We start from the raw sequence: 19,643 nt of genomic DNA on the forward strand, positions 1-19,643 counted from the left end.
GGAAGAGAAACTAGATAGAACAGTGTGACCGACTGTACCCTCAAGCAAGAGAACTCTAACCCAAGACAGTGGAATACCATGGTACAGAGGTTATGGCACTACCCTAGACTAGAGAACAATGGTTTGATTTTGGAGTGTCCTTCTCCTAGAAGAGCTGCAATACCAGAATTCAGGCACAGTAATAAATCTACTGCATACAGTATTTTCACCTCTACCAAGGAGGTTATATTTTTACTTATGTTTATTTATTTATTTATCTGTTTGGTAATTCTGTTAGCAGGATTACGTCAAAACTTCTTGCCAGATTTTCGCTAAATTTTAACACCGAAATAGAGTTCTCGTGCTTAAGGGTACACTTGGGCAAACTATTCTATTTCTCTTCCTCTTGTTTTGTTTAAAGTTTTTATAGTTTATATAGGAGATAATTATTTTATTAATATTTTTCCCTGTTTCCTTTCCTCGCTGGGGTATTTTCCCTGTTGGAGCCCCTGGGCTTATAGCATTCTGCTTTTCCAACTAGGGTTGTAGCTTAGCCTTTAATGATAATAATAATAATAATAATAATAATAATAATAATAAAAATATTAATAATATGATGATAATAATAATAATAATAGAAATAATAATAATGATGATAATACTAATACTAATAATAAAGATAATAATAATAATAATAATAATAGGTATTATGCTCTGGAAGAACCCATTAATTTTGGAGGCAATTTGATCAAGATCATGGTTCTTGTTTGTTGTTATTATTAATGTTCAGTAGATTCATTCACGGTCAACATATGAAAAACTGAGAGCTTGGTTTGTAGACTTGAGTAAAATGTTGACAATCTTCATTAGCTGAGGTCTAAAATTTCTGATTTCTCTTTCTACTTACCATTATTTTTATGATTTTTCATATTTTAATTCTGTATCTTTATGAATTAAGATTTTATAAGCCCCAAAATTGACTAATATTTAGTAAAAAGATTACGTAAGACTTCGTAACAAAATACGTGAAATAAAAAGTTAATTCTTAAAGATAACATTTGAATGAAAAATACAAAAAATTATCGCGGAGGTAGCAACAATAGGGAATTCAGCGTTATGAAGCTTCATTTGTGGTAGATAACAGAGGAGGGTGGGCTGTGGCACCCTAGCAGTACCAGCCAAACTCGGTTGAGTCCCTTGTCAGGCTTGGAGGAACATAGAGAGAAAAGGTCCCCTTTTTTTCATTTGTTTGATGTCGACTACCCCCCAAAATTGGGGAAGTTCCTTGGTATATGTATGTGATGAAAAATCTAAAACTTATCTGACTGAGAAACCCGCGATATAAAGGTGAGCCAGCGTTATAGATTTACATATATGAAATCTCCAATGTACCGAGGAAATAACAAGTGAACTGCGATATGGCGAGGGATTACTATGATATTAATCTATATTTTGGTAATGCTAGAAAACTGAATAAAATTGATGAGGTTATTTTGCGTGTGGTGTGTCTGAGGATTTCTTTGATTTCTATTTCTATTTTTTTTTGGTGTCAATATTATTTAGAGTACATATATTATTAGTTTTATGATTACTACTAGCTAAGCTACAACCCTAGTTGGAAAGGCAGGATGCTTTATTAAACCTAAGGTTTCCAATAGGGAAAAATAGGCCAGTGAGGAAAGGAAACACGGAAATAAACAAACTATGCAAACTACAAGAGAAGCAATAAACATCTTATATTTTAAGAACAGTAACAACATTAATAAATCTTTCGTATATGAACTAAATTCTTCAAAAAAACAATAGGAAGAGAAATAGATAGCGTGTCCGAGTGTACCCTCAAGCAAGAGAACTAGGTATTAGAGGGGTTTGACCAAGGATAATGCCTGTGTAGTTTTTTCAGTTATCACCTATATATTGGTCTCTGCTTATTACTACTACAGTATTCTGTTCCCATTTGGTCTTGTTCCAATCTTTGTTATTAGAACAGAACTTTTAAGAATTGGCACATCGTCTCAACCATGAGGTCACAATCCTACTTACCATTATACATATACTAAGGCACTTCCCCCAATTTTATGGGGTAGCCAACATCAAACATGAAAAAAAAGGGGACCTTTCCTCTCTACACTCCTCCATGACGAGGGACTCAACCGAGTTTGGCTGGTATCTAGGGTGTCACAGCCCACCCTCCCCCGTTATCCACCACAGATGAAGCTTCATAATGCTGAATCCCCTACTGCTGCTACCTCCGCGGCCATCCAAGGTGACCGGAGGAAGCAGCCGGGCCTACCGGAACTGCGTCACAATCGCTTGCCATTCATTCCTATTTCTAGCTTGCTCTCTTGCCTTTCTCACATCTATCCTCCTATCATCCAGAGCTTTCTTCACTGCATCCATCCACCCAAACCTTGGCCTTCCTCTTGTGCTGCTCCGATCAACTTGTGCATTCATCACCTTCTTTAGCAGACAGCCATTTTCCATTCCCTCAACATGGCCAAAACACCTCAACACATTCATATCCACTACCATTATAATAGAGCCTTAAGAGGGTGACCCAGTCCATAACTAAGTTTCTCCAATTTTCCAATTATTGAAGAACCAAATTTAGATGAATTTATTAAATTATTCTTTTGTTTCCTTGCATTAATAACTGAATATGTTAGCTGTTAATTCAAAGACCAGGAGCCTTACATAATTCGGTTGACGTTACCAGTGAAATATTAGAATGCTTTTCAGAGGTAATACTTTACAGTATTGGCTTCTGCTTTTGGTTTTAAATTCATCTTTGTTTTTCTGTATTAGTTATTAAAAGTAATTTCATGTTGAAGCTGAATCAGGTATATACAGTTATTGTTATTATTATCATTACTAGCCAAGCTACAACCCTAGTTGGTGAAAACAGGATGCTATAAGCCTAAGGGCTCGAAGAGGGAAAAATAGCCCAGTAAGGATAGGAAATAAAGAAATAATTAAACTATATGAGTAGTAATGAACAATTAAAATAAAATATTTTAAGAACCGTAAAACCATTAAAATAAATCTTTCTTATATAAACTATAAAAAGAAACTATGTCAGCCTGTTTAACAAAAGCATTTGCTGCAAATTTGAACTTTTGACGTTCTACTGATTCAACTACCCGATTAGAAAGATCATTCTACAACTTGGTCACAGCTGGGATAAAACTTCTAGCATACTGTGTAGTATTTAGCCTCATGATAGAGAAGGGATAACCATTAGAATTAACTGCATGCCTAGTATTACAAACAGGATGGTACTATCTGGGAAGATCTGAATGTAAAGGATGGTCAGAATTATGAAAATTCTGTAATTTACTTTTTCAAACATCATAAAATACTTTAATACTATGGTGAAAAATTAAGTTAGTTGGCCCAAGAACTGAAATGTGATAATAAAGTTAGTTGGGCCAAGAACTGAAATGTGATATTTAAGATAGTGGAGACATATATGCTCTTAAACTGTTAAGATGTGGAAGAATAAGTTATTAAAACTACTACTGCAGTTGACATGTATCGGGCATGTCAGACAAGCAAGTGTCTAATGGCTGACCTCTAAATTATTTCTGTAGTCTTTATTATTATTATTATTATTATTATTACTTGCTAAGCTACAACCCTAGTTGGGAAAGCAGGATGCTGTAAGCTCAGGAGCCCAAACTGTGAAAATAGCCCAGTGAGGAAAGGAAACAAAGAAAATATAATATATTAAGAACCCTATTTCTTATTGCAGTGGAGTTATGCTTCGAGGTTCGGGCATCAAGTGGGATTTACGCAAGACACAACCGTACGACGCCTACGATCTTGTGGAATTTGAAGTACCAGTTGGAAAGAACGGCGATACTTATGACAGGTAAGTAGAGAATTTGAGATGGTGTTATGTTTGCGGATGCTAATCTCACGTCACATAAACTCTGTGCTTTCTTTTAAAGTATATGGGAAACATCCGTAAAAGTACAGGTATCGAGGCTCCTTTTGTGAATGCAACTTTGAAGAGATCAGAAGATTGTATTGGGAATTAGTTTATTTGTGATGGAAGAGAATGTATTTGTTAGATGTGTTTATGCAATTTGAACACTATAATACTAGATTGGAAAAAAATCAGGTGTCATATCAGAGATTTACACACAATAGCTAATGGGCTAAGAGGATCTGTTGGCCATGTAAAGAAATACATTCCTTCAAAAGGAATAGTTTTAAATTCAAATTTGATCTTGATTTCATTAATGAGAAACTGCATAGAAGCTTATATGTATTTTACTTCCTCGCATATAGTTCTTTAAGATCAGATTACAGCATTTATTTCCTGTATTAAGTCTCTGAAGCGTGGTGTACTTCATCTTCATTTTCATGTGAGGGATGAGTGTCAGGCCAACCTTTTATGTTTTGTGTATGAGAATCTGAATTAGGCTAACATTATTGATTTTCTTCATACTAGTGTCGGCCAAATATTCAAAATCTAATGAACAATACTTTAGCACTTTAATCCCCTTCACTTACATTCTTGGCATTCTTTTTAATTTGGGAGAAATTTCATTGATTGTAAGAATCAGTACTGTAACGGGTTAAAAAATTGTAAGAGGGACAAGTTAGCAAGGAATTTGAAATTATGAACGATGGGAAGCATTGAAAAAATAGTTGCTATTGATTTTACAAATTTAAAACTTATCTAATAAACTAAACAATTACAGTGGTTTAAAAAATTTTAATTTCTAGAGTCTGGGAACTGTGAAAGAAGTCAATTAAAGGTGTTTTAATTCTAGGTTCAGTACTGTTTTCCATCTTTGAATAATGGTAATAATGTTTTACAAAATTTTATACATGTTGAAGCGTTAGTTTGTATTTTACTATTGCATAGAATCTATAGGAATGAGTATATACTACTCAACTTGTAATTTTATTTACCCTAAAGTCGATTATACCAAATCAACAAGCAAACTTATATGTAGTTCCATGTCTTTCTATATAATCCTAGTAGGGGCCTGTAAGGCCGTTCAGCTTCCAAGTGTAATTGTTAGAAACCCATGAAATTAACCTGTTAATTAAAGATGGAAGATTGGACAGCATGACTGAAGAATGGAAGCTGGATAGAGATAATGGATCAGGATATAAAATAAGTAGCTAGTGGCCAAAGGAACATTGAAAAGAACCTTATGAAATGTTTGCAATGAACTTCGTAAGGTGCACTGACGTCACTACCGCTTACAGGGAATTCAGTATTAGGGTTGTAAAAATATATTTTTATTTGATCTTGCTAAGGTTTCTTCTTCGTATGCTTCCGTAACAGATACTTGATCCGAGTGGAAGAGATGCGTCAGTCGCTCCACATCATCGAGCAGTGCTTGAACCAGATGCCTCCAGGAGAGGTGCGTGTGGATGATGCCAAGGTGGCACCTCCCAGGAGAACGGAAATGAAGGTCAGTGTGAACAGTTTTAATTGCAATTACATATGGATTTTTAGTCACTATAAGATAACAACTTGTATAAACTTTCTTCCACCTCCAAAAAGAGGGAAGGAAAATAATTTTGACCAGACTGCAAAAAGTCTTCCACATCCAAAAAAGAGGAAAGAAAAATCAGTCTGACCAGACTGCAAAAAGTTAGGTATCTACCTATCTTCAAATTGCAATTAAGGTTTATTCCTTGATTTATTAAAGTGTGTAATTTTGGATTTAGAAATATAATTGTCAAAAAAAGAAACTTTGTTAAAAGACAACTGTACATTATGTAATAGTTGGGAAATCATAATTATATACTTGAGAATATTTTGTGATAATGTAATGGTTTCATTTCAGTCTTCGATGGAGGCACTGATTCATCACTTCAAGGTATTTACCCAAGGATACCAGGTTCCCCCAGGTGCAACCTACACAGCAGTGGAAGCTCCTAAGGGAGAGTTTGGTGTTTACCTGGTTTCTGACGGGACTTCAAAGCCTTATAGGTAAGTTTTACTCTTGCTTGAAATTTTAAGATTTTGCTGCTATTGCTCTTCAAGTAATTGCTTGAGCCCCTTCCACACGAAAGGCAAATGCAGAGCAGGCACAAAATTTGCCCTTGATTATCTTGCTTTGAAACGTTGACCAGATCAAACAGTTTTAAGGCAGGCAGGCTAAACCTTTGACTTGGACTACAAGCTCTGCAGAGGGTCTAGTGTAGAGTTGTATCCGACAACATGATCCCTAATCAGGTGCCCATTCTGTGGCTTAACTATGAGTACGGCTATTTTGATAGTTTATTTGTCATCTACACTTGCGATTGCCGACCATGCTCCAAAATTGGTAACAGTATCTACCTGCCGTGTATTTGCCTCTGTTTTGAAGTTTTATTTTTATAACCTCATTTGTTCCCTCCGTCAATAAGGCAGAAAGTAATTTACAACAGAAATTCTATTTTTTAATGAAGTTTACTACAGTACTGTAAAAAAGGATATTCAAACTATAGCAGAATTCAGTCGAGTACCCAATTTGTCATCGATCCATATTATATGCCATTATGAACTTTGTTAATTTTATTTCCAGATGCAAGATTAAGGCCCCTGGTTTCTCTCACTTGGCAGCCACGGATATGGTCGGCAAAAACCACATGTTGGCAGATATCGTAGCTATTATTGGTACCTTAGATATTGTGTTTGGAGAGGTTGATCGTTAAAGACTAGATTTTATAATCGGTAGTTAATGATGCACTGTAATGGCAAAACCAGTTTGGGGGTTGCTGTGGAATTGTAAAATATATTTGAGAAGTTTAAATGGAATGGAGTTTATATAGAATTTGACACATTTCTTTACTATGCAGGGAACTAGTTTGAATTACGAGATGTCTTGCCATCATTGAAATTGTTGTTAAATTTCTATATTTAAGTACAGTATGTATATATATAATATTTAAAGTGCTTTATGATTAAAAAACAATAAAGCATGTTTTTTAAGGTTGTTTGTTTGTTATCCTTTCTGGTTACTTAATTTGGTTGTATCACAGTTTCTCAATAAAATTTTCTTTGCGTGATAAGGCAGAAACTGTACAGAGTAACACGCAGAAACTGTACAGAGTAACATGTAAAGAAACAAAACAATACACATCAACTTTGAGGGATGCAAAGAAAAAGAAAATATACTTTTCATGTATTATTTACAAGATCATAAATACATAATTTATATACATAACTGAATCAGTTTTAGGTAGTCATTTTCTTCTAGAATTCACCTGTTCAAAGTGCATATTATATAACTGTGCAACAATCACGTTTTAATTATCTTTTGAAAAAAAAATAAGCTAAAATTTTCAAACTAGAAGGTTCTTCATCCCCAAGTCTAAAAAAGAAATGGTAAATGCATTTTGTTGAGAAAAATAAAGAATCTTTCTTATAAAATGTATAAAGTACTGTAAAAATGTCAAAGGAAATATTGTTATTGCCTGCAATGAGGCTAAGAGATACTTCAGCCTCGTTACAAGCAACCGAGAGTATGCTTTAACCTCATTACAAGCAACCGGAAAATTAAAAACGCGCAGCCACCAGGGCGGCAAAACAAAGAGAAAGCGGGAGATGAAAACGGAACCCTATCGAACATTGTAACAAACTGTACTTCCCTACCTTCTAGTGAGATCACAAGCTCCTTCAGAAAAAAAAAATGAGCTTACAAATTCCTCTTATAAAAAATATATGTTAACATTAATAACCTCGTTCCTGCTAACAAAAAGCTTTCTGGAAATACTACCACGTTCAACATTTTGATATAGTCTAATAAATTATTAATTATTCCTAAATTACAAACTTTTATTGCCCTAAATTTGCTACTACGCTTTAAATTGTTTGATACACATTGATAAAAAAAATACCCAATCGACATCACCTTATCCTGAATGAGTTTCGATTTTCTTACAAATTTCATCTGTGAATTCAGAGCATTTTGCCTTGCCGCCTAGATCTCCCGTGCGGTAGGCCCCTTCCTTAATTGTGTCGAAGCAGGCTCTTTCGATAACCTCCGCATGCTGGAAGAGATTCATGTAACGAAGCATCATAACGGCAGACAGGAGCAGTGCAGTTGGATTAGCCTTGTCTTGACCGGCGATGTCCGGGGCAGTGCCGTGGACAGACTCGAAGACTGCTCCTCCTTCGCCGATGTTTCCAGATGGAGTCAACCCTAGGCCCCCTACTAAACCTGCGCATAAATCGGACAAGATGTCGCCGTACAGGTTTGGCATGACTAAAACATCGTACTGGGAAGGATCTTGCACCATGTTTAAGCAAACGGTGTCCAGATATTTCTCTTCAAACTTGATGTCTGGATTCTTTTCAGCAGCTTCACGACAGCATCGCAAAAACAGTCCATCTGACATCCTCATGATATTCGCTTTGTGAACAGCCGTGACTTTAGATCTGGGGTAAATAAATAAAGTGCAGTTTAAGCAAATCGAGTACCTTTGTTTTAGAGATATACAGTAATATACACATTTAGCATCAGTGCCTAAAATTTTAACTCTTTTACCCACAAAGGACGTATTGGTACGTTTCACAAAACTCATCCCTTTACCCCCATGGACGTACCGGTACGTCCTTGCAAAAAACTGCTATTTCCATTTTTTTTCCATATTTTTGATAGTTTTTTGAGAAACTTCAGGCATTTTCCAAGAGAATGAAACCAACCTAACCTCTATATGACAAAAATTAAGGCTGTTAGAGCAATTTTAAAAAATATATACTGCAAAATGTGCTTGAAAAAAAATAACCCCTGGGGGTTAAGGGTTGGAAAGTTCCAAATAGCCTGGGGGTAAAAGGGTTAATTAGTTACGAATGTAACTGCTAGCAAAACAATAAAAAAAAAGCATGACCAATGAATTTGTCTCTTCTATAAACACCAACATAAAAGTAAAGAATATTGTACTCAACTAATTAAAGGAGAAAAAATGAGAAACTTACCTTCCATTATTACGAGCATACTGGAAGGCGTATTCTGCTACACGGCGGGAAGCTGGTTCCGTGATAAGCTTAATACTTTGGACGACGCCATCGACAATTTCGTGTTCGATTCCAGAGTATTCTCCCTCTGTGTTTTCACGAATTGTCACGACATCTACGTCGTTATACAGCGTCTCGTATCCTTCGATGCTCCTACAAGGCCGAACGTTGGCATAAAGATTGAATTCCTTACGAATAGCCAGGTTGAGAGAGCGATGGCCTTTGCCAACTGGCGTCATGAGGGGCCCTTTCAGTCCAATTCCATTGCGATTAACGGACTCGATGGCCGCTGGGGGGATTCCAAATTTACCGTCTGGGCCCTTAACTGGTGTTACATCTACTTCCTCCCACTGAATTGGAACCTGAAACAAAATTAAAATATAATAATGAAGATTCTCAAGTGTGTCTCTTGCTTGAGGGTACACTCGGTCACACTATTCAACCTAATTTCTCTATTATTGTTTTGATTAAGTTTTTATATAGTTTATATAGGAAATATTCATTTTAAAGTTGTTACTGTTCTTAATACATTTTTCCTTGTTTCATGTTGGGGTCACTGGGGTTGTAGCATTATGCTTTTCCTACTAGAGTTGTAACTTAACAAGTAATAATAAAAACTATGGCAAATTATATACATGAATGCGAGTTATTAATGGTTAAATTCTGTAACTAAATAAAAAATTTGAATTTCCTGCCGAGGCGTACAGGGACTTAGCCATTATATAACCAGCGGGTAAGTTTTATATTTAAAAAAATATATATATATAAAACAAATACAAACTAAAGAAGTAACATTAAAAATCCTATATTTGCATCAACACGAGAGTGTTAGTATTAAAGTATAGGTTGTCAGTCTAATATTGCTCGGACTACCATATTGTTATCAAGGGGCATTGAATTTATAAGCAATTTAAAATCGTATTGTTATAAACAAAATTAAATATTTTAATCTACTGTAATTTACAATAGGCAATTTTCTCTGCTACAATGAAAAATTTCTCAGAAATTCTGGGCCATCAATACGATGTGAAGTCAAGTATAAAAAAAAGTGAAAGTGAACCCTGAACATCTGTATACCATAAAGTACTGAAGTGCATTGCATAAGATAAACACCGATACAAAATACACAATTTACTTACATTTGCTGTAGCAAAGATCTTTTGCACAGCCGCAGAGATCTCTGGTCCAATACCATCTCCAGGGATTAGCGTGACTGTTCGCAGGTCATTACTAAACGCACGGGTCCCACTCACCCGGACTTTGTTAAGCTGTAAAACAAGATATCACTTGTCAGAATCAGTTCATCAAGGAAAGAATAAGAAATAAATCCAACAAACTGAAGATAAAAATACATGAATGGATATGTAGGAAAGTATAAGAAATAAATCTGACAAACTGAAAAATAAAAATGCATTGCTACGCATTTAGCAGGAGGAAGAGAATGCATTTAATGTACAACGCCAAAAAGGAGAGGGAGGCCTAGAAACATCCAGGAGGATGATAATTCTTACTTAGAATTAGAATTCAAAGTGTTAGAGTAATTACTTAAAACATGTCATTACTTTGACTGTCTATGACAACCAATAACTTCGAATATTGGATTTATAAAGTTGAAATGTGCAGCACACAACTATTTTCTGTACTGAATAGTATTTGGTTAATTACCAGGTATTCAAGCAGATATAATACAGTGGATAATAGTGATGCACTATAAAGTACACTCATTTTGTATGGTTCATCCCTTCTCAACAGTTTTGGTTGAAGAACCACAAAAACTGTACAGTGAAAGAATTCTACAAACTCCAGAACCGCCCCCCAAAAAACCCTAATGGATTGTCTAGTATCTACGGTAATCACAGTCAGTTGGTTGTGTTCCCCATGATAACTTTTGGATTTTGAAGATAAGTTTAATCATAGCTGTCTTCAATCTAGAATCCATTGGTTTAAATCCTACAGAAACATACATACTGTACTCGCATTGTGAGGACATTTTGCTCACTATAACCTTAAATGAGTTACACGTAGCCAAAAGAAAACATATCAATAAAAAGAAGTGGGTGGGGAGGATCCAGTGTCCTGAATCTATTAACAAACGTACTAAATTTTTCTATTTCAACGTCGTCGACCATAATTCGGACAGCTCAATAAACTCATCCACAACTATGATATATTACAAGTGTCTTACAATCTGAAATTCTTCTGATACACCTGGCACTATCTCCACTATTATATTTTGTTAAAAATCACCATTTGTCACAGTACAATACTCTGTTAAGTTCCTTTCGAAGTTATAGAAATACTTTACATATTCACTTCATCTTTGTATGGCGTTTTCCCTGTAGTTACATCACTCTGAAGGCTGCTAGTTCAACCTCTTTGGCATGAAGCCAAACAGACTATCATCCAAGTCAACAGTTATCCTCAATTTTTCTGCAATCGTTGTCCTTGGGTCTTCATGTATTTTTCATCATAACATCAATTAGTGTTTGAGCTATTGTACTTGTACTCCATACTCTTATGTTATCAACTTCTCTCTGGGTTCTCATATGTAATCAACAATACTTTAAAGTAAGTGTTTTATGTTAAGAACCGTAATGTTAGTCTTAGTAGGGCGGACATTTCTAATAAGGGACGACACCCTAATATAACCCTTAAAAGTATAAAATAGCTTGATTATATACATACAACTGTACAGTACTACAGAAATATGATAGCTGTCCAAATTGGTGTTCATATTGTATCATCAACATTCCAATCAGATGCATTCACCAATTTTAATTTGACTGCCATTTCATATTCCTAAATTCTCAAACAGCCAACCCAACAAATTTGATCTTTAATGAGGCAAAACTTTGGCTTACAGAATAGCCAAGGCATCTACATAATGCTCACTACAATTGCCAGTGATGCACTATCACTACAGATGATATTTGCAACTGAATATAATTAAGAATTTTGCACAGGAATTTGCAAGAACGCATGTTAAGCATATTTAACAGAAAAATGGATGCCATATGTTGTACAGTATGTGGAAAGATTTTAAATGCTGTAAAGTATATGTACCAGGATCTGTAACCAATAATAAGTTGAGTAAATCAATTTATTTTCTTGTGCAACACCACATGAAATTGACATTTACATACTGTAAGCACATACAAAAACTTTTTAAAAATCACAGTAATAGTAATTTAGTTTCAAGAGTAAATCCTAAAGTACTATTTTGCAACACTTATTACCATCTTTACTGTATTTCAAATACGGTACATTGGCATGACAATATTCTGAAGTACTATACCGTACTGCAAATACTTTACAAAAATCAAAAGATAAGCCAAGATGGGAATTTTCCAGAGTGAAAGAATTTTGATTCGTTAGAATTAATGAATACTGACATCTGTTAAGATTATTTTTTATATGACCAACTGCCACACTATTAAATTTAACCAACACAAGCCTCTCCTATCTATTAACAAAACCCAATTATACTCTAATTCTCAACCCTTTTACCCGCAAGCTATTTGGAACTTTCCAACCCTTAACCCCCAGGCGTTTTTTTTTTTTTCAAGCACATTTTGCAATATATATTTTTTCAAATTGCTCTACCAGCCTTAATTTTTGTCATAGAGAGGTCAGGTTGGTCTCATTCTTTTGGAAAATGCCTAAAGTTTCTCATAAAGTTATCAAAAAATATGCAAAAAAAAAAAAAAATGTAAATAGCAGTTTTTTGCAAGGACGTACCGGTACGTCCATGGGGGTAAAGGGATGAGTGTTGTGAAACGTACCAGTACGTCCATTGGGGGTAAAAGGGTTAATCATTGCCTACATGATTCTATAACTCTGAAGTTTTCGGTGAGAATAAGGAACACGCTCAGTATACAGGTGAACCGAAATAAATTAGAACTTGAAATTTAAGTCAAGAGGAGCAGAGTGTAAAGTGTATCTTCGGGAAAGGATACAAATCTTCAAAGTACAGGACTTCTTGTTGAAGTATGCATTCAATGTTTTAATAAGCTATCTTATTTCGGTGCTCTTCCTAAACTACATTTCTAAGCGAGGTATTTTAGTAATAATTTCTTAAATGGCCGGAAAATTGTATAAAGCAGTTTTTCAAGGCTAGAAGCTATACTAAATTCCGGGCGAAAGGATATTTTGAATATCTAAAGCTATGCTATACTATAAGGTCTCTGTACTCTATATACTGTACACCAGTACATGAGGAGGAGGAAGGATTGAAAGTTGAAAAGATAGGGGTGAGAAAACAAATGCAATAATAACAAGTGAGCAAGTCCTGAACGCGGACATGGTCCTCGTAGAGGACATACCTCCGCACGTGACCTTGACCTTCAGGTGACCTTGACCTTCACGTGACCTTGACCTTCACGTGACCTTGACCTTCAAGTGACCTGCTTGACTTTTGACCTTCAAGTGATCTTTGTTCATTTGCCACTGATACTTAATATGACATTGATATAATGCACCAATATGACCTTGACCTTTGACCTTTATAAATTTGAACATCACCCATGGGTTGCGCCTGGACTAGGACTTCCCTGTTGGCTTATGCAAAAGTCAGTGCTTTATTTCTGTCTCTTGATATGGCCACTTATGTCATAGTGACACCAGTGACCCCTGTGACCTTGACCTTGGGGTGACCTTGACCAAAATTTAATCAGTTCTTCCATACACATTGGGGAACTACTTGGCCAAGTTTGAAGTGATTCCGTGTAGAAATGTGGCCTCTACGTTGTCCACAGACAGACAGACAAACAGAGAAACAAACAAACAAACAAACCGAACCGAAAACATAACCTCCTGGCGGAGGTAAAAAGAGGAAGAGTGAATGTAAACTACCCTGTACAAGGATAATAAAGTGGTTAAGAAAAAGGAAATGCAAAATAACAAGTTAAAGAACTATTTATCTCAGAATAACAGATGCTGATGAAGAAACATTGTCAATGCAGTGAAAATAGCCTTTCTGAAGATTTGTATGAATGAGGAATCTAAAAAGCAGAGGTAGAGCTGAACGGTGCAAAAGTGGAAGGGGATCAGTGTAAGACAGAATGATCGTCGAGGTGAGGGATGAGGAAGCAAGCACAGCAATTAAAGGCTGGAGAATGGAATCTCACGGAGTTAATGAGATGTGATTACACATTAAGAGTGCTCTTCCCTTACCAGACTCTCTCTTATCTGCAATACTTTAAAAAAAATCCTAACATTCATGTTTGTACGTGTACCAATAATCCAATAATTTTACACAAGTATTAATTCTTAAAGTACCGATAGTTTTATTTCCACTACCTTTATACAATGGAACTATTATTCCTCCTGCACATATGCGTCAATGACCTTCGATGCCAGTGAACTTTTAATCATTTATTCACTACTCCTGCCCATTCATTTGTGTCCTATCCATCAGCTAAACATATCTTGATCAGCTAATTAATCACACTATCGTCAGCACACGAAACATCTCACCCTTAATCTCATCTACTTGTGTCTTTCCTTTCTTCAACTTCTTGACACTTTTTTTTTGTATTCCAGTAGAAAATCTTTTCTATCTTCCACAATCAACTAAATTTTATAATACTGTACTCGCGTCATCGATCTGAACTGCAGGTTCTACTCCGAGGTATATACGTTCCCTAACCTTTCCATGTGTACTTAAATTTCATGTTAAACAGCTTTCTCTTCATCTCAAGCATTGATTTACCTTCACCCTCTGTTTTTGTTGTTGGCCTTGTACATGGGTGTGAATGCAATGTATGCAATTAAGTGTGTAGATATACATGAACTGTAATGTTTCTTGATATACATGTATGTCACATTTGTAAATACATACAAATTTCTCGATATACATGGACAACAAAAATTATTACTGAACTTTTACTTTACTTCAAGGGATGTTTTTCTGGTCCTCCTACGCCTATAGACGCAAAGGGACTCGGTTAGATCTTGCCAGTTGTCTCTATCCTGAGCTTATAAATCAACACTTCCCCATTCATCATCATCTACTTCACACTTCATAGTCCTCAGCCACGAAGACCTGGGTCTTCCAACTCTTCTAGTGCCTTGTGGAGCCCATCTCCATCTATCCCTCACCATGATCTCATCCACATATGGCACTCGCGTAATCTCTTATAGTTTCATTTCTAATCTTGCCCTACTATTTAACCCCCAATATTCTTCTGAGGGCTTTGTTCTGAAATCTACAAAATCTGTTGGATATTTTTTCATTGCCATACCACGACTCATGTCCATATATAAACACACAATTGTGTAATATCCAGCATAACGATACCCGATACCTGTTTGTAGATATTCCAATAAACATATAGTATACACACACACTCACATACATACAGTACAGTGTATATATTTAAATCAAATACAACATAATACAAGAATCTTTTGCAGGTACAAACATCCAGACTGAGCGAGTGTGAAGCAAGATTTCATCCATGTCATATTTACTGGTGAAAGGCTTTATGGAGGTGAATTAAGAGCATTCTTAAAATGGTATCGTTACAATTTCATCCAACATCGGATATTTAATCTTTTTTAACTTGTTATAATCTCTTCTTGAGATTATCGATACAAAAATACTTGCTCGACTCTACTAAAAATTTTATGATTACGGTGATATTTACCAATGAATGATTTTATTCCAACACCTTAATTCTTTCACCAAAGGACATATCAATGATACCACTCTTGGGACTTTGTGTCATGTGGGTAAAATTGCCCGATCGTCTTTTTTTCTTTTTGCTCTGATTTGTTTATTAACAGTCATAAATTCTGTTGTTCATCTGAAATTAATAGCTAATGGCAAAATACTCAGCCACGCGGAAAACGTGAGTAGCGAAGCATGTACCGCTTGCCAGAATGGAGGAGCAGGGAAATTATTTTCAAATTTGATAGTAGCAGCGGCAGGGTAACGACCTATTGTTATTAGGGGTCCTGTATCTATGACTATCCATTTGCAACCAAAATAATGTAAAATTCATTCTAAATGCACTATATAATTTATGAAAAATAAATTTTGTATCCAAAATCCAGTGTTGGTTGAAACTGTACTTTTACCATTAAAGCCTCATTGGTTTGCTATTTATATCTTTACCATGTAACTAAATAATGTAACCCACCTTCACATTCACGAAGGTCTCATACACCCATTCTCTCACATTCAAGACACTGGAAATCTGGAATAGACGACAAAAACGAAAAAACGAACAATACATTACAAAAATTGGTTAATATATACTTTAATTATTAGTAAAACGAATTTGCTATATGAAATGGACGAGTGCTGGCTAGTTTGGTATTTCTCTAAGTATGCTTAATGGGGGCTGGGGCATAATAATTTATGTATCGGTCAATTAAAATGTTCAGTCTCCTTCCAATTCTGATTCTAAGAGCATTGTTTATGTTGAAGATACATATAGTGAATTCATACGCATTCGTTGGTTTCAATCGCTTTGGGGAGCTTTCTGTTCTTTTACAAAGACGTATTTGTCAGCCCGTATTTTTTTACCACATAACAGCTTGCATGTACTTATTCATTTAATAAGTTCCCATATATAGTTTTAGAACACCCATCCCCACACCATTTTCTCTTCAGTTCCATCCTGTAAGACAGTGAGTGATTGTTTTTTTTTTTTTATGGGATGCATCAATAGTTTCTAGAATATTATTCTGTCACCCATACAATTTGGGGACATTCGCGATGCTACCACCATTCAGAAGACCATCAACCTTCGCCCTCCCAAACTTAAGGTAAGGATTACTGTAAATAACTCAATATGCCTACTTATGATACTTAATGGTGACTCACGGGGAAGTACAGGTTGACAGAACAAAGGAGAGGTAAAATGGTTTAATAAGAGTTTTTCTTTGTGTGAAATATGGTAATATAATCCAAAGCTACTTTTGCAAACTAATATCCTGATTTAGTTAACTTGAATAAAACACCATGCCGTGTCTGTTGATCTTGCGTATTAAATTACACAATTAGATGCGTTGTATATTTCAGCTTCAGCTGAAGAAGCACTCTGGAGAAAGTACGAAAGCTCCTGCTATTTTTAAAATATACAACGCATATAATTGTGGATTTTAATACCCAATAACCATCATAATTTAGTGTTATCTCAACAGGTGAGAAGTAGTTTGGGAAGCAGATAGAGTTGCGATTTAGTTTTAGGGGAAGCTAAGGATATGGTGGTCAAAGGGGTTAGGCGAGGATACACCTCTCTAAGGGGGGGTGGTGTAGCCCCCGGTACGTATGGACAAGACTTTAAAGAGGGTAGGTAAGGACACGGCCCTCTACGGGGTTTAGCAGGTAGACGTAGCCCACCCCGGTAGGTAATGATACGTCTTCTAGGTTAGGTTAGGTAGTGACCTTATTTTATTTCCTTTTAAAATGTGATTTTCAGTCATAAATTTTAAAATTTTGATACTTTGACAGTACTTACATGACCATGACCCATATGTTTTTTCCAACTAGTTATCTTGTGTTTATTAAGCATTCCCGACCATTATTTTTGCTGCAAATAAATCGTCTTGGGCATTTACCCCACCCCAAAATCCCGGCTTCCCACTAGGGTCTACCATAATTGTCTTTATACCAGGTGGTCCAAAAACTCATAAACGGGTGGCTTGCCCTAATAATCATGGCCAGAAATGCGTAAAACACAAAATAGAGAATAGGAAATATATATGGTTCATATATTAGGCTAGAAATTAAAGTACAATATCATATTTTTGCCCAAAACATTAAAAGTGTCTACCATAGACAATTGCATAAGTGGGTGGTCATTGCTAACATGGCCTTTCAGTACCGGCATTATATCAAAATCGCTTTATTACCTTAAAATCTGTACATGAAGACTTTAAAGTATATATTAATCACCATAAATAATTAAAATGTTACTTAAAATTGGAAATAAATCCGGCTTTGGTCAATTTCGTGCGATGACGAAATCTAAAATACGTCTGACAGACACGGCGGTTTCCTTATGCACCAAGAAGCACAAAATATCAATTTTCTGTCTTTTTAATAACTAAATCCAACATTAATAACCACATCTGAATGTCTAATAAACGTCAAACATTTCTAAATTAACTATTAAATGTCACACATGACAGATTTTAATGAACGAGCGAAATTCCCAGAAGGCGATTAGATCTGTAGGGAAAAACACTCAAATTACCCTAATTTATATGATTTAACTAAACCAAAACAAAACTAAAAGGTGGTTTAAACATATATCTACTTTCTAAATCGACCATTGATAGGAAATAAGACTATAATAATGAAATACTCACAAGGGAACGGCAAACTGATTAGATCTATTGGGAAAAACACCCAAATTACCCTAATTTATATGATTTAACTAAACTAAAACAAAACTAAAGGGTGGTTTAAACATATATCTACTTTATAAATCGACCATTGATAGGAAATACGATAATAATTATCAAAATACTCACAAGGGAACGGCAAACTCGACCGGCCATTCTGATATTTCCTTTCCTGTTGTGAGTTGTGACCAGTGTTGCCAGGTATGGGGATTTATCCCTAGAGTTTGGGATTTTGGGTGTCTGATGGGGATATTCTGTTCAAATTTCTATGAAGAAAAAAAGACGAGTAAACTTTTATATTGTTGAAATTAATTTGCTTGCGCTTATATGAAGTATATTGAGTAATTTCTATTTTAGTAAAGCCTGCGTGATCAAGACAGAGGAGAACATATTTGTGGAAATGGGGATTTTTAGGTTGTTTTGGGGATATTTTATGAGTTTTGGGGATTTTTATACTAACCCATCTGGCAACACTGGTTGTGACCTTCCGAATCCGCTCACTCTCTCAGCTGTTGTTGTCGGCTGCTTTACTTTTTATTTATAAATAAAATCAATTCGCAAATATAATTTGCATTTTAGTTATACATAATTTTTACGGTTATTTTTGTGATAGAATAATGAGAGTATATGTTTTAAATAAATTTATGATCTTCCGTTGCCACAGTTTTTGTCGGCTGCTTGACTTCGGCAGACTATGTAGGTTGATAAACTAAGCTTTTATTTATGAAGAAAGCCCACATATAAATATATTTAGTAAACTAATTATAGATAATTTTACGGGTAAATTTTTGTGATAGATTAATTCGAATACCAGACTTTGATATTTACTCGTTCTCAGATATTTTATCCATTGCCGGTCATCTTACAAACTTAGATTAAAGTCTAAGTTTCATGGTTTTGATAACTATTATATCTTAAAAAAAATACATATACAAAAATATAATGATTCCCAAGATGCTTTTTGTGTATTGATGAAAGCGTATTTGGACTTATCTAAAGAGAAAATTAGATGAAATATTTTTTTTTGTGTTGATATAATTTATCTGTCGAGCCAATTAATGATGGATAATATATGAATCTTTATTAATACCATTATTCCATATATCTACGTATCTATAAAGCCATTTAATCAATATATATTAATGTTTTTTTCTTTATTTTCTCGGAAAATAACAACAATACGGTTTTCAGTGATATTGTAGAGATAAAGTCTAAGATAAGAATTGATTTTGAGAGTCATGTATACACATATATTAATCTAAAGGCAAATATTAAGTGATGAATAATAATCTATTCACATATGTCCATTTACTTGATTTTCACAATTCATCATTGA

General features: G+C 35.1%; 2 protein-coding genes across 4 annotated transcripts in view; one reads left to right on the forward strand and one right to left on the reverse strand.

Moving 5' to 3' along the window:
- ND-49 (NADH dehydrogenase (ubiquinone) 49 kDa subunit) overlaps positions 1 to 6,922 on the forward strand; it is an 81,354-nt gene extending 74,432 nt beyond the window's left edge. For both annotated transcript variants that reach the window (XM_068359368.1, XM_068359366.1), the window contains exons 6-9: positions 3,731 to 3,850; positions 5,285 to 5,414; positions 5,793 to 5,938; positions 6,516 to 6,922. In XM_068359368.1, the coding sequence (XP_068215469.1) occupies positions 3,731 to 3,850; positions 5,285 to 5,414; positions 5,793 to 5,938; positions 6,516 to 6,645 (526 nt within the window). In that variant the 3' untranslated portion in view covers positions 6,646 to 6,922. The remainder of the gene's footprint in view (positions 1 to 3,730; positions 3,851 to 5,284; positions 5,415 to 5,792; positions 5,939 to 6,515) is intronic.
- A 183-nt stretch (positions 6,923 to 7,105) lies between these two features.
- On the reverse strand, positions 7,106 to 18,594 carry Idh3a (isocitrate dehydrogenase [NAD] subunit alpha, mitochondrial). 2 transcript variants are annotated; one of them, XM_068359370.1, is made up of 4 exons: positions 18,437 to 18,594; positions 10,090 to 10,218; positions 8,912 to 9,312; positions 7,106 to 8,371 (listed from the first exon to the last, which is right to left on the reverse strand). In XM_068359370.1, the coding sequence occupies exons 1-4, from the start codon at positions 18,461 to 18,463 to the stop codon at positions 7,846 to 7,848; spliced, it is 1,083 nt and encodes a 360-aa protein (XP_068215471.1). In that variant the 5' UTR covers positions 18,464 to 18,594; the 3' UTR covers positions 7,106 to 7,845. The 2 variants fall into 2 exon arrangements, with proteins under 2 accessions (XP_068215471.1, XP_068215470.1); XM_068359369.1 differs by lacking the exon at positions 18,437 to 18,594 and adding an exon at positions 16,093 to 16,203.
- Positions 18,595 to 19,643: the final 1,049 nt, after the last annotated feature.

This window comes from Palaemon carinicauda, chromosome 35, assembly GCF_036898095.1.
Source record: "Palaemon carinicauda isolate YSFRI2023 chromosome 35, ASM3689809v2, whole genome shotgun sequence".
NCBI classification, from domain to species: domain Eukaryota; kingdom Metazoa; phylum Arthropoda; class Malacostraca; order Decapoda; family Palaemonidae; genus Palaemon; species Palaemon carinicauda.